The sequence below is a fragment of the Anguilla anguilla genome, chromosome 4, assembly GCF_013347855.1.
Source record: "Anguilla anguilla isolate fAngAng1 chromosome 4, fAngAng1.pri, whole genome shotgun sequence".
NCBI classification, from domain to species: Eukaryota; Metazoa; Chordata; class Actinopteri; order Anguilliformes; family Anguillidae; genus Anguilla; species Anguilla anguilla.
The window spans coordinates 50537171-50553278 of record NC_049204.1 but is presented as its reverse complement, the minus strand read 5'-3'; the positions used below and the strand labels follow the sequence as shown (position 1 = coordinate 50553278).

The following is a 16108-nucleotide window of genomic DNA, read 5'->3' as shown; positions in this document are numbered from 1 at the left end:
CTGATACTGACCACCACTTTGGCAGTTCTGTACACTAATTAGCCTTGGCATTGACATCCAAACATGGGTACTGAGAGCCAACAGCACTGAACCTCACACAGTGACATCTGTGCAGTGACACTGGCACTTCACACAGGCACTGATACGACCAGTGCAGGACTGGCCGCTGGCAGGGCAGAAAGGGACCTTATTGTGGCATCGGCCTCCAGCGGCCACCCTACAGTTCAGCCAGGGTCACACAGCTGTGGAAGTGCTCAGGAATCATCATAAACTGGAAAGAGCATCGGAAAAAATCATTTCTTTATCCCTCCACACCCACATAAGGACTTTTTTTAGGCGTGTTTTTACTCAGAAGAAAATAACTGCCGCAGATGCATTTTAAGAGCTTGCCACGATCCAAAATGAGCTAATGCTCGCGATTATTAAAAGCAACGAAACAAACAGCGAGCGGCTTTGGCAAAACTGTGATGTGCCTGTGTCAAGCTCTCCCACCCATCATTTTAACGCTCTACAATGTGTCAGGGGGAGCTGATATGACGTAACACCCTGGGCCAGAGCTGTTAATGGACCAAAGCATAAAACAGGCATGCAGCTTGCTTTCGGAGGGGCACTCTGTACTTTTTAAATGCCTAGAACACAAAGTTCTAGTTGATTGAAGGCAATAAAATAATATTTGGTCATTTTGCAGAGAAGAGAAATTTAAAAGCCCATTTTGGCTGAAATTTTCACTAATCCTGTAGCTCCCCTTCCTTTCCTTTGCTAAAAGGCTAGAACATTCAAAAAGGGTTAGATGAGTGCAAAATAGGGGCAATGTATTCATACAAATTACAGGTGCAAAAACCAAAAGTGCCATAATCAATGATGAGTCGAGTTTATCTTTTAAAAGAGTACCGTTCCAGAATATTTTCTTCATGCTGTATACTGATTTGAACTATACTGTACTAAACTATACTGTAAAAACATCAAGATACATTTTATTGAAGGTTTCTGGCAAATGTACCCCACCACAGCATATGGCTTGAAAATATCTACCATGACCGAATACATTTGCTCAAGGTGAACGTAAATGTAACGGCATAAGGGTTTGCAAAACTTATGGTTCAAGGAATTCATAATCATAGGAATTAATCAGACCATGCATCGGTAATGTTGGATTGAAGTGGCTCGACATGATTCGTAGCATCAGATGTGGTTAGACAAAAGCTGTAAAGCAGGATCTCAAGCTGCCAGAATTTTCCAGTTCAAACATTTCTGCAACAGAATCAAGGCGCCTGATAGAAATGGTACGATAATACATTTCTTTCATCAAATACTTCAAAACTTTATTTGCCGTCAGTCACCCGAACCAACAAAATAGTGTTGGCCGACAGAATGTTGAAACTGGGGAAATTCACAGGGCTGAGTTGACTGGTGTCCATTTTCCACTCACCTCCCATCCTTCAATATGTGACTGCCATTCCTCCAGCACCTCCAGCTTTTCCATCTGCCTCTTGGCTTCATTGATGTTCGAGCAAACGGCCTTCATGACCTGGAGAGACTCCAAGACCTGAGAGTAGTCATTGTGCTTCTTTGGGGTTCTCTTCACCAACTCCTGTTCACAGAAACAGCAAGCCAATAGCTGTTAGGTAATTGCCTGGAAATAATTAGCCAATCATAGCCCACTGAACGGAAAATCAGCCTTTGTCCTAGACAAGCAATGAGTAAAGCCAAATGTGACCATTGTCTGTTCAACAGAGATCGTCATCTGTATGTTGTGTTACGCACCTATTGTTTCACTTATTTCATATTTTGTGACTGCAACATAAATACTTTTATTCATTCAAAATATATCAGAATTGTATTTTTGGTTTACATGACTTGAAAATGTTTGCTTAATCACCCAGCAAAAGCTTGTCATGGTCTGATCAAAAGAGATGGTAATCAGGTCCTTAGTGTAACCCAATTTTATGTATTTTCTTTTTTTGCCAAACTAAACATTAGGCATACTTGTCTTTGATGTTTATAAAAGTACAGATTTCTGCATTTGCTGTTTAATGAGAATGGCTTTAGAATTACATCTGTGAAAATGAAGTCACATTTGAGGGTAGATCTTTTAACAACAGGAAGGCAAGGTTTTAAAGGAGGTCTGTGGTATTTACTAATTAATCAAGTAAATCTATCAAATAAAGCTTTGTTCATCTTGTATAAAATAGCATGCAATTTTTAAAATCTTGATTAAAATCTTCATGGGAAAAAAACACAGCAATACTAGCATATAATCATTAAAGAGACTGCTACTTTAATTACAAGAAATTATATTTTATATTTTAAAACAGGGGTGTCAATCTCGAGTCCTGGAGGGCTGCACTGCCTGCAGGTATTTGTGGTTTCCTTCAGCAGCCAATAAAGGCTTTGAGGACAAGGTGTCTGCGTTCTTTAGCCAATCAATGACTTAAATTAATCACTCGTTCTGAAACACGCTGAAAATAAGCAGAGACTGCGGCCCTCCAGGGCTGGAGTTCGACACCCCGTTTTATTCATTCGTACCTGCCCTGAGGTTAATACTCATATTCTGCGGTAACTAGATGTTAAATGACTGCAGGAAGCCATTGTCCAACCCCAGGATGGGTTTATATGTATAGGTTAAACCCTGTTTCCCCTCAGTCTGTACAAAATTAGTATTACTAGATGCTGGTGTCTAATTTAAATGGCCATATGGGGTTATAAGAACTTAAAAGCCGGATTTTTAGTCTGGTCAAGGAGAACAGAACATGCTGAACCATTTGGCTGTGAAAGTGAATATAGAAATTCTACAGTAAAAATGTTGAGCAGCAACATGCTTTGATGCTAGACTCGGTCTATCTGATTGGTCTCTAAGGTACTAAGGTAAAAATCGTTTTTAATAGTACCAGTGGGGCAGCGCTAGTTGTCATAACTGAATTCAACCAAATACTAAATCAGGAAGTAGATTAATCATTACCTGACTGCACCACATTTTTTAATTCAAACTGAAAAACCAACAAAGGCAGCATTCAAAACTATTCAGCTCCATTCAAATGTCTACCCCTGGTGCATCCCTCACACAGTTCTCCCTTGACTAAAACTGCCAAACAGCACAATCTTATTTTGCATGAATGTGTGACAACATGGAAGACAGGCTTTTATTATTTTATTTTTTATTTTTTATTTTATTGTTTATTTTTACAGGGACAGTGCACAATTAAAAAGTAATTGCACCAGAGTTAGCTAGCAGCTAATTTACATCTGTTGTCCCTGGGCAGGTATACAAATGACAACCACAAAACAGCAAATACACTACATAAAACAGCATAATACATAAAAGTCCATCAATATGAAATAGTTAAAATCAGTATGATATATATGATAAAAACAGTATGATAAAAACAAGGCAATTATTAGTGGCACATTTGTACTGACTTTAGCCAAAGCTTGAGGCTGGTTTTAAACACTGCAAAGCTTCCTGAGTTTCTAATGTTTGTGGGTATGGAATTCCACTTCCTTACTACTTTAACCGAGAAGGCAGATTGACCAAAGGCTGTCTCTCTGAACTGCGGCACCCAGTCACCCCTAGTAGATGCTCTAGTCCTACCGGCACTACCACTGCTGGGATACGCCAGGCATCCTCTAAGAGGAGGGGGTGCGAGATTATGAATAATTTTAAACATCAGGCATGCATCAGAGCAAAATAAGAAGTTATAAAAAATTAAGGAAATTATATTTTTTCAGAATGTTACAGTGATGATAATCCCTTGGCTTTTTATCTAATACTTTTAGGATTTGTTTGTAGAGTGAGAACGCAGGCTTGAGTGTGGTCACGCCTGCCTGTGACCAGGTTGTTATGTAGTAAGACAGATGGGGAAAAATCATAGTACGTACAAAGAGCTTTGCAGCAGACGGAGACAACTGGTGCCCGATGCTCTTAAAATTATTCAGATTAAATTTAACATTGCCGATGACCCTACTAACTTGTTTTTTGAAAGACAGGTTTGTGTCAATTGCAATGCCTCGATATTTAACATGTGTCACAGATGTGATGACTTCACCATTAATTAAAATGTCGGGATTAACTGAATTATTGATCCTCGCTGTGAAATACATGCAAACTGTTTTGCTTACATTAAGGGTCAAGCATGAATCAGCTAGCCAATTCGACACCTTGCTCATTGAAGCTGTCAGTTTCGCTGCAGCATGCTCTTTAGATCTTGCATGGGTAAAAATCACAGTATCATCAGCATACATTTGGATGCTAACATCTGGACATACCTGAGGAAGATCATTAATATGTACTTTTATAGGCTAAAAAGATGAGGGAGAGTCATGACCGGCTATGGGATAAAGCAATGTACGTACTCTTAGGAGGAGTGGATACTTGCAGATCCTTTGAATGGGGGCGACCAGATAGCCTTCGAGGGGCACTTCTGTGTTTTTCCTTCCTCCGAGCAGCATGCAGTTCTGAAAGCAGGCACACAGAGAGCGGGGCATCAGAGTGAGCTGGAGAGATCGATGTCCAATCCCTGTGATTCTGCTGTCCCATTACACGCTCCACAGAGTGATCAGAGGGCTAGTGCCTTCTGGGTATTACTGTTCTATTGGGGCGATGGGAGGTTCTCCTGCTAGAGACTCTCAACCAGTTAATAACTGAATTAAAGACACACCATTAGCGTGCACGTGTTGTGTAGCAGCAGTGACACTGACCAATCAATTTGGTTCAGTTAAAAGCACATCACTACGGTGTACCTGGTACAAACCCAAAACCTCCCCATGAGTCACTACTCTCAGCCACTGTAAAAGATCAGGAGCGTTTGTGACATTCTGTCTGTTACAGTGATGGATGGGTCAGGAGTTCCATAGGGGCTGCTTGCCTTTTAGTGAAGTGAACAAATACATAGGGAAAGCAGACTGTCCCTTGTGGAGTGTGTATGATTAATCTCACGTGGTGACCGCATACATTTTACATGGAGCCACTGCAAAGCTGTGGTCTGCCCTGCTCATTTGTCAGGTCACGCAATGCAGTAGGTCTGCATTTCAAGGTTATCTGATTTTATGAAGGTCCTAAAACAGGAGCAGATGAATGCCGTGAAAGGGGTGTAAAAGAGAGGGGATTTAGATAGCCTGCTGGCATTATGTTACAAAACGGCATGGGACCTTCGAGGACCGGGATCCCTGACAGCACTGCCAGAGGAAATTAATTTATGTCCGTACGGAGAGGGTGGCAGCCAGGACCAGAGATATGGCATTTTCACAGGCACTCTCAGAAGGCCTGTTCCCCCACAGCAGACCTGAGTGGAATGGTCTCCTGCTTCTCACTCTCACAGAGTGAAGTACAGTAAGTGTGGACGGGTGTACAGTACGGTGAGCAGTGACTCTGTGACAGTGTACAGTGTGCCGTGAAAGTGAAGAGTCACACACGGTCAGAGACACTGAACAAAACAAGCGTTCCGTTTCATACAAACATACTTATCAAGGTATTTCCTGATAAGTACCATACTAATGATTACCACAACGTACAGCACCTGCTAAATTCTCATGGGGGGTTTCCATGACCATGTATGTTTAAAGGAACAGGAAGTTACATCCCAGCCTTGTTACAGAGAACGGTAATGTGCAGTTCTAGTGGTAAGTAAGTTTTTCTCATGACCAAACGCTATGTCCTGTTATCAAAGAGCGGTGTGAAAACGGGCAGCTGAAACCGCCTTCCCCACCAGCAAACAGGTCCTCACAGTCCTGATCTTGTTTAGCTCCAGCAGCAGCCTCTGAGCCTTCTCGTGGTTCCCACAGTACTCATCATAGATCTGAAACCTGTCCCGCTGGGGACCGAGAGAGACAGAGACAAAGAGAGATAGAGTGTTAGGTCCTTTCTGTTCCTTTGAAGCCATTTATGACAAACCCATCTTACCAGGCCCATTCTATAGTCACTCCAGAACACAATCGCAATCATTCACTTGCCCATTCACTCTATAATTGAGCTTTCATTCTGGATTTTGAATAGTGGGCATGGATATGCTTATGCTCAGTTATACAGAACCATGTACAGATACCTGCAGTCAAGACCCACCCATCCAATGTCTGATATGTTTTAATGTTATGCTTGTTATGTTTCTTCATAAAAACACTTTATTATGATGGCTAATGTCCTGAAAGCACATTAAATGTCCCTACATATGCATGAAAAGGCCTGTGTAGGGACAGTTCATCACAGGCCCAACAAAGTTATTAAAAAAAACATGAATCCATTTTTATGGATTCCAAGATCTAAATAAGACATCCGTCTTCTCCTCACATGGCTGCTAATTTTGTTTTTTTAAACGCTCATTTATAGGGCAGCGAGGGGAACCAGAATCACGCGCAACAAATTAAGGTCAGATATGACTGCGCTATTTAGAGTCGCATGCTGCATTTTCTCCAAGCTGCTAGCGGCACACCTCAGAGTCAAATGTCTAAGAATACATACAATTCAGTGGGGTTAGCGCGCTGAGGTCGCTCCAGCATGTGCAGCCAGTGAAGGAGGTCCAGTGTGTCACAGATCTACTGTACAACCCATGAGAGGAGAAGCTACAGCAGATCTACAGTATAGTTCTACTGGGGATACATTAGACAAACTGTACTGGCCTGTCGATGGAGGCGTGTTACATGTCTACATACACCCCGGCAGTGGTGCTCATGGGAAATCCAGCTGGAAATGAATGTGATTCATGTAAAATGGGGGGGGGGGGGGGGGGGGGGGGGGGCTGTTGATAATGCAACAGGGAGCAAAGACTCACAAAGTGCAGGAAGCAGCGGCCAATTTCATGGTGAGCGTGGGGGTCTGGCTGGAGCAGCCCCTCCACCATGGACAGGAAGTCTCTGTGCACAGACAGGATCTCCTCAATGTTTGAAAACAGCACCTGTGGGACAAAGTGTGGAAGCATGTAACACGGCCTGTGGGTGAAAAGCAAGTCAATCAGATTTATTCATCAGCACGTACGATTGCTTGGGTAAGACTGCTGTTGCTTGGAAATGTGAACTTTCTTGAATTCAATCTGACTACGATTGCAGAACATCAATGCGAATGGATTGTGGAGTCGGTATAAGGTGGAAGGGTGTAAAGTAGAGGAGGAGGAAGGTGTGTAGTTGGCAGTTCAATACATGTCTGTAAAGGGAGAGACCCAACACCTGCAAGAAAAAAATGTGGCTCATTTTGCCAAAAAAGCAATAACAGGAAAGTGCAGGAGAACTCTGATCTAGAGCCAGTGGAATGGAGTGCAAACGGTACTGAATCATGTCGGGGGGAAAAAAATCTACAAAGTGCCCGCAATTGTCTAAAGAAGTTTGATTACTCTGCTTTTTCGGCAGGGAGAAACTGAGACGGAAAACATCTTGTATGCATATTCTCATGTGCACCGGATCCAGGCATGTGCCTTCATGTGGGAATATGAATGGCATATTTGCATTACGTTTGCATTGAGAAGTGGGGGCTGCCGTGGCAGGACAGGCACGCGGGACCGAATGTTCTGTCACAGTGTCCCCCTCCCGACCCCGAAAGGTGACCCCGGCGTGTGCTCGAACACCCAAACATAGCCGTGCGTGCGAGCCTGCGAAAACGGACTCCGCAAAAAGGCGTGTTTACTTTCGATGGCACGTAAGCAAAGCAAGCTCCCGGTGCAGAGCATTCACGTTCCGCAGATGCGTCCCTTACCGTCACCCTCCTCCAGCCAGAATCCGTTATAAATAGATTATGTTTACAGCTGCTTCCTGTATCTGGACATTTTTATACATTCAATAGTCAGCTATTTTCAGTTAAAGCCTCCCAAAACAGCCTCCCAAAACAAGGCAGCCAGCTTTATTTGGTTCTCGTTGAAATTTCCGGCCTTTTATTACATGAAGTTTTAAAAAGAAGGCTTATGCGCATAGCCTGAGCTAAAACACACATTCTCCGTAGCATTTTCCCATCCCAAAAGTGATTTGTCCAAAAACTCACCTTGACGGTCTCTTCTGTAATATTCTTATCAATTTTTGTGGCTGCGTACTGATTGAGACGATGAAGAAACACCTGTTGGGGGGAGAAATGGAAAAGGGAATATCATCCTGTGCATATCCATTTACTTTCTTTTCAAACTGTGCAAATACAAAGGGAAAAAAGTCTCTATAGTGGCAAGCTGTCACACACAGTAGGTAACAGCTTGAGGCACAACTGGAGACTGTTGTAACATACATACATTGCCCAAGCCAAAACACTCCAGTACTTTTCCAGAGCAAATTGCAAGCTGTTAGAACTGACACCTGATACTAAACCACACGTGGAATCCGATCTCCCTGTTGAATAAAGCGCAACAGGTCATATGTAAAAGCAATATGGTCAGTGACCTTTTCAGACACGGTAATTACCCAGGTTTGGGGAGGAAATGGCTCAAATCTATTAGGGTGGGGATAATGGACAGAGGTTCGGGCCCTCTGTAGTCCCAAAGCACAGCATTTTTCACCAGGGTCAGACATGCTGGACAGGCGCGGTCACAAGCATTAAGATAGGAAGGAAAACTGAGGTGTTTATCTTTTGTCTTTGGGGGTGCAAACACGCATAAACCAGAGCAGGATCTAGAGTCCGATCAAACATTTGCAAGAGAAAGAAAAGAACACCTTGAGGAAATTGCACTTTAAACACTCAAATTTTATCTCTATCCATGATCACCCGCCTCCCCACCCCTTCATGTTTAAACATTTGAATACTTTTTCTTCCAATTTATCTCCAGCAAACACTGATATATCAAAAACAAAATGAACGCTCTAAAGTAAAGAAATTCAGCAGTCTGGCTGAACACTAACTCCGCCAGCAGGCAAGATTAAATATCAAATATAAAAGACACTTTAGGTCCGCATGCAGAGAAAAAAATATTCTTCTCCACTTTTAATATCAATACTATGATGGGAGTTTTAATAAAGGGCATAATTTGTTTTATTATAGAGATATTACTCTCCGTAAGCATTGAAAGACGTCATTTCAATGTGGAGAGTGGAGACCTCAATTTCCTGCTTCAAATATGTTTTAGTCAGGCGACAAATCATTGTGCCATATTCAGGGGGGTACTGATGGGACGTATAGCCCCGAATCATTTAAAATGAATCATAGTCCACAAGCTATAGATATGTAAACACCCATCCCCACTGATTTGACACATATTTGAAGATTACCAGTAACACAAGCAAGCGTTTATCTTTCGTTTTTTTGTTTTTTTATTGAAGTACCATACAATAATATGATGCACAGGCATATTTCATAATGTTCTTAATAATAACAGTAAATAGTGGGAGTTTAATTAATTGTATTTGCATCTGTGAACTTGAGTCTGTTGCCAACGCCAGTGATTAGAGATCTAGCGAATTTGAAACAGTGTAGAGCTGGGTTATAATTCTGAATTACAATCATATGAAGTGAATTTTTATACATTCAGTTCACCCTGAAAGACCTTCACCCAAAAACCAGATCCATGAACACCGGGATGTTGAACTTGCCAAAACAACACTCACAATCCTTATCTAGAAAATTGAATGGGACACAAACCACACAGACAGATATTCCAAAACAAAAAAAAATAGGAAACTTCTACACTAGGAATTTAATTGACAGCAACATTACCAGACTCAAACTAAGAGGTAATTGGAGCTTACGGTGGTCTGAATCCAGAGATCAGTAGCTGAGTTTACTCAGGCGTAACAGCGAGAGGAGGTGATGTCCCAGTTCTACCTTCATAACCCTGTGCAGTCTCATTACCCTGTGCCAGCCAGACGCTGCCACACATTTTTTCACAATGTTTTCACATTATGGCTGCCACGAGAAAGCAGAAAACGAGTACTTGCAGAGATAATCTCTCTCCTGATAGAACACGACAAAAACGATCAATAAGGTTATGGAAGAAAGTTGTAAAGCAGTGTTGCGGATCATTTGCACAACCGCATTAAGGCTCGGGTGTACAGTGAAGACAATGAGAGAACGGGGCATTCCTGCTGGTCAGCAGTACGGTCACATATCTCTGAGGCAGCCTTTAACGGCCCTGAAAGCGAATGAATTTCCCACACCTCGTTTCACACCTAAGTAATGCGCTTGAGGGTAATAGGCCAGAATTCAAATGCCAAATGAAAATGGGCCGTTGCATGCATCCACGCTCAGCTCATCTCTTCAACTGCCTGGACATCACAATCAGGTCTCAAAGTGGCAGGGATGTCACGGGTGACAGAAGGCAAAGCATTTCCCTTCTCACTCAGCTGCTCGCTAGTGGCTGACTGATTCACTAAGCCCCATATAAGGAGCACAACCTAACGGTGAGTTGAGAGACTGTGGGAGTCTGGCTATCGCGAAGAGAGCAGAGCCTTGTGTCCGAATCAGCCCCCTGGAATTAGGGCCGCATCTTGACTGCGAAGTCCAGGCTTCACGTGTCAACCTCCTCTAAGAACAATATTACAATCTACATATTGCTCTTTGAGAGATCTTAGGAACAGAGGTTACGTGTAAGCCTGTAGAAATCAATAACTGACAAGCATCCCGTAAACAATTTAATAACGACCTTCACTGGAAATGAAACACTTCCTGTTTCTGTCGCACACTAGGGGTAATTATGCCGCCGCTATAAACATTGCGACTGCTGGAGTATAGAAATAGATGCATAGTTCTGATGTGGGCCAAAGGACTGCAGTGGAGGGCAGTTTAACTAGGAGAGTCTTTCCACTGCCTTGCTAATTACAAAGCAAGAGATGAGGCTGATTACAGGGACCTGGGCTGGCCCTATGAGGCTTACATGTCTAATTAAAAGAAATCACTTTGTTTCACAATGTATTCCATGCAGAATTTCAAATAACAAAAAAGGAAACGGCAACTGAATATTCAAAATTTGGTCTCAATTACAACACAAGCCGGCTATAATAATCAGACTCATAGTATGATGGCTAAAGTACATTCTATCTGATATGCTTTAACTGCTGGACGTCATCAAACAGAATCTGATTTGTAATTTCAAATCTGATGAACATGAAGCATCAGCCCTCAGTCTCTCCATTGGTATGAGAATCTTGGGAGATATTCCCTTACCCCAATAACACTTTAATTTGCATTAAAAAAGATTAATGTCACCACAGCGCATCCAGTATGAGTCCGAATGTGCCACACAACAGTCCTTTGAAGCTCAGCTTTATTCATTTCTCACAAAACATCCTTCAGTAGCTTTTGTTTCATGCCACACTTACGTTTAATTACACTATGGCCAGGATGCAATCGACATTTTGTCCTCAATCAACATTTTTCATTGCTATCATTTCAACTACTTCTGTTTAAAAATGTGCTGCATGTACTTACTTGTCAAAGATAAGGGCAAATGCTGACTGAATGCAAGTCTATCTGTTTTAAAATGAAATATTTTGCCACTTAAATCATAAAACTGTGTTGGTATATAAATACAAACGATAATAAAATGCCAGATTAAATTAACCCACTCAACAGAGTCTCTGAGTGCAGACCCAAAGAATAATCACTTTGAAACAGCAATATAAAATATAGAATCTCTTTAATAGCATACTATGCCACTGAACAGACAGTATATAACCGTTCAAGTCATCTAGACACCACAGGACATGCACTGTGCACTTGCTCCAGCAGAGAATCAGACTTAGGCCAACAACCGCTCTGAGGTTAACACACATAAATCTGGCCCACTTGGCGCCATCAGGTTTGCAATGGAAAGGGCAGCAATCAGGTCCATGGGTGAGCCGCAGCGGGGGGGTCCCCCACCCCGTGCGGTGGGGGGGGGGGGGGGTATTGTCTCAGGGTTTCCTGGTTTCCTGCCTTTAAACCATCAGCCTGCGGCCCCTCTGATGCGGTCTGCGGAGACCCACGGCGGGAGCCACAAGTGGCGCAGTGATAAGGAACAGATGTCAACCTTCCCTGTCCGCGTCTCGGAGGACAGGGGCATTCTTTTACTCCAAAATGGATGCGCCTTTTTTTTCGGGGAGGAAGCCGAAGTGTCTGGAAAGTCTGGGACTATCAGAAGCAGGCTTTATCACTGTCCCGCTTTGGAACATGGTGGGGGGTGGGGGGGGGGGGGGGGGGTGGGGGCGGGCGAGGGGTTCTGTTCCCCCGACCACATCACAGTCTTGGAATGCACTTCAGAGGATGGGTGACAGACGAGTATGCCCAATGACCAACGACAGACAGACAGAGAGAGAGAGCTTATTCCTAACTGAGTCCCAACAGACCCAGTATTGTGTTTGTATGGAACTTACTGAAATAGATGGGGGGGGGGGGGGGGGGGGGGCAGGGAGGGCAGGGGGACTAAGTTTACAGTACTGGGTTAAAACAATGAGCTAACACTACATTGTAGCAATGCAGAGTCTTTTTTTTACAGTTAGCTGGGAAAAAATCTGATGAAATGCTCACAAGTACTGTTAATGCTACCCTGTAGCCAGTACACTGCAGATATAAAGCACACCTACACCACAGCAGACGGCCTATAGATTCAGGTTCCAGATGCCACGTCACGGCAATAAATCCTGCCGTAATTTGATGATATCCAGAGGGAAAGACTAGGGAGCACTCAGAGAGTCCTCTCTTCTCGGACACACAGCCGCGAGTCAGGCTAGCGTAATGCTTTTCACCGGCAGTGGGACCTAGCCGCGAGTCAGGCTAGCGTAATGATTTTCACCGGCAGTGGGACCTAGCTGCCAGTCAGGCTAGCGTAATGCTTTTCACTAGCAGTAGGACCTAGCCGCGAGTCAGGCTAGCGTAATGCTTTTCACTAGCAGTAGGACCTAGCCGCGAGTCAGGCTAGCGTAATGCTTTTCACTAGCAGTAGGACCTAGCCGCGAGTCAGGCTAGCGTAATGATTTTCACCGGCAGTGGGACCTAGCCGCGAGTCAGGCTAGTATAATGCATTTCACCGGCAGTGGGACCTACTGTAGCCATGAGCTCAGCTCCACAGCTTGTGTCCTCATCATGAGCCCTCATCACAGGGAGCTCAGAGAATCACTCTGCACTCCATTCTACTTTTCATTTTCATCCTACTGGATGTGTGAAAATTGTGTTAACAGATGTTTTCAATGGCCCCCTTTCATTTTATTGAAGTTATGTGATGTGTCTCTCTTAAAAAATGTGCCCAGCTTCTCTGCCAATTAATTTGGACAATTCCAGTAGAGATCGTAATTTGCATGCTCCTGCTGTTAAATTGTTTTGAATCAGCAAAAGTTTTACTACAAGGGAACTGAGAAATCTGTTTTCTCTTTTTACCTGATATAAAGTTTCATGCCACAAATTGAGGAGCCTTCCATCTCTGCAAGAGACCAGTTCTTTAACATCATCTATTTTCTGTGATTCTCTCACCTAAAAAAACAGCCTTTTCAGGCAGGCAGGAGTTTTCACTGAGAGTCTACAGAACTGAACCTTCACTTTTTGCTTCACTACACAGGTTCAGGCCTCTAATGGAAATTATGCTAGTTAATAAAAAAAGCAGGGGGTTATTTTCTCATCTAAATTCATAATTAATCCAATAATAACTATTTTATATTTTGATACATTAACAGTTCACGAAAATACATGAATATTTTTTTTGACTATGTATTATAGGAAAAATATGTATTATGGGAGACATAGGTATGAATGCCTGCAGCAAATTAGCACACTGATGAGAATGGACATGAACAAAAACTAGCACATGCACAGGGCCTCCAGGAGGGCAATTACTCAGTTGAAACCCATGTGTTAAAAGCAAAAGGAGGACAGCAAAAAAGCAAGGCTTGAAAAGCAGCATGACATTTTTTAAGAGTTTCATTTTCCCAGTATATTACATCAAGAGTAAACTTCACTATTTCCATCAATCTCCAAAGCATTGCTTGCCCAGTGTCCTTTGTTTCACTTGGGTGAACTTGCCAGCTCAGTGCATATTCCTTGGTAACATGCAGAGGGCTTTAATTTCTGTTATATGTCAAGTGTCAACTAGTAAGAAAAACACTGAGGCTTAAGCATGGACTTCTGTTCCAATTATATAACCAAGCCCCCGAAACTTGCAAGAGAGGTGTAAATATGTCACCGAGTTCGAAACCGGTTTAATCAGTTATTTGGTCCCATACCATGGCAAAGCTTCAGGAAGAGAGTCATGCACTTCATCATATGGGCAATATAATCTAACAAGGTGCTCGATACCTGCTCGATTGAGATCACCACCTTTCCACTGGCTTAGTCCCAGACATCTCATTGAATACAAGTTTTCACTTATCTGTGAATGAGACTTCACTGAGTGACAAACAATTAAATACCAGTTGACTGTGCTCTTCATTAAACCACCGAGGAGATCAGTCAAATTTATTTTAAACCGGCTCTCAAATTACATAAAGTCCCTGAGCTGCACAAGACAGGACTGTCCAGGACTGTGTTTCCGGCACTACGGGCACAGTAATCTTTTGCGTTGCCATGTCTACGGAACTCCGGCTTTAAGACTCTGCTTTTTTTTGTTGCTCGTTCTACTGCGGCGGGTCACGGCAGTTATGCAATACCGGACTACAGCATCTATCCCGCGCAGACCTACTGTCATAGAGGGTGGCCGTTCCTTCCCTTGAATCTTTATCTCCGGCCTTTCCGGGAAACAAAACCAGCATTGTGCAGGGTTCACAGACGCCGTCACACTCGTACAGCAGCCACTTCCTGTGACCTCGTACAGCAGCCTCTTCCTGTGACCAAACGCACCCAGCCAGCAGCGAACGCGCTGGACCCCAGGCATACAGACGACTCTCCAGCCCTCTGCAGTCACTGTGCAGTAGGAAGCGGGTGACACGGCAGATTAATGTACAGTACTAATGCACTGTGTATGCGCGTAGTTTACATAATCACACACACACAGTATTTATGGGGATGGGACAGATCCTACCCAGGGAGCAGCAGGGAGGATATATCTGCCAAAACAAAAGGTTTGCTGTATACTTTGTGTTGTAAGCATAAAATTTAACTGCTCCCACGCTGTTGAAATTTGAGGTAAGTGCAAAGATCAGCTACACATCTGTTTTTGACATTCACGTTGAGAGTTTTGAGAACATTTTTGCGTGGGGACAAAATAGGCCTTTGCCTCTCACCTCATACAGTTTGAGACACTTATTTAACGATTCAACACACACTTAAGACAAAAGAACATTTTTCCTCAATGCTACTGGGATCATAAAGCAGAATCTATAAGAATCAGTCATAGTACCACAACTAAGCAAATGTAGTCTAAAAATACAAACATTTAACTATAAATAATTCTTCCAGAGCAAATCATAATTTTGTTAACCAGTGTATGGCGCTTTAAGATTTATAAAGGCATATTCAATTTTCATACAATAAGCCCCCTCCCATCACCACAAACCAGCTGCATCTGCCAATTTAAATTTTTCACTTCAGTGGCACAGCATGGCAGTCAACATGCGATGCTGTGAGCAACAGCAAACAAGCACAGCTAATTACCTAACAAGGTTTCCACAAAGTGCACACTAGTGATTCAGTGGTGTTGAAATATACCCACAAGCACGAAGGTTTCAGACTGCTAGTGAAAAGCAAACTTAATAGAAAAATTGAACTGCGATGGCTAGATTAACATTAAAATGCTGAAGTTTAAGATGCTGAACATGTGCTCCACATCCAAACATGCATTTGCTCGGGATTAAGCTCAACGGTAGTATGTAACATGTTTCAGCATAGCGATGTGAAGGATGACAGTGAAGTTCACCAATCACATGTAATCTACGACTAAATTACACACTGGAGTTTTATTGACCGTATGTACTAGATGATAGCCCACAAAATGTAAGTGAAACACTATAAACGTATGCATTAAACGGGCTGCATGATGTTCAACTAGACATGTCGTGCAGTGTTGATTTGCGTGAGCAGCTAAATTAGATTTGCACGGTTCCTGAAGCCAAAAATCTGTCTTAATAAAGAAATACCCATACCATCATTACAACCATTATGAATGCAACCAGTTTGATCACAACAGTGGTTTATTAATGCTGACAGAGGGGGAAAAAAACACTTTATTCACAATGAGTTTTGTGTTTTCTAACTGGCCCATTGTTCATTCGGTTGTAGGTTGACTGCATGTTGAGTGGGTCCAGTGGCCCACAA

At 42.8% G+C, this 16108-nt stretch overlaps 1 protein-coding gene across 2 annotated transcripts in view; it reads right to left on the bottom strand.

Annotated features, from left to right (window-relative positions):
* The window catches only part of prex2 (phosphatidylinositol-3,4,5-trisphosphate-dependent Rac exchange factor 2), a 107171-nt gene that overhangs the window by 78316 nt on the left and 12747 nt on the right, over positions 1-16108 (bottom strand). Inside the window, exons 2-6 of one of the 2 annotated variants that reach the window (XM_035413894.1) lie at positions 7958-8029; positions 6762-6884; positions 5721-5807; positions 4351-4452; positions 1430-1591 (exon numbers count right to left, since the gene is read on the bottom strand). In XM_035413894.1, coding sequence (XP_035269785.1) covers positions 1430-1591; positions 4351-4452; positions 5721-5807; positions 6762-6884; positions 7958-8029 — 546 coding nt within the window. Of the gene's footprint in view, positions 1-1429; positions 1592-4350; positions 4453-5702; positions 5808-6761; positions 6885-7957; positions 8030-16108 lie in introns of both variants that reach the window. The other variant, XM_035413893.1, reaches the window with a different exon arrangement.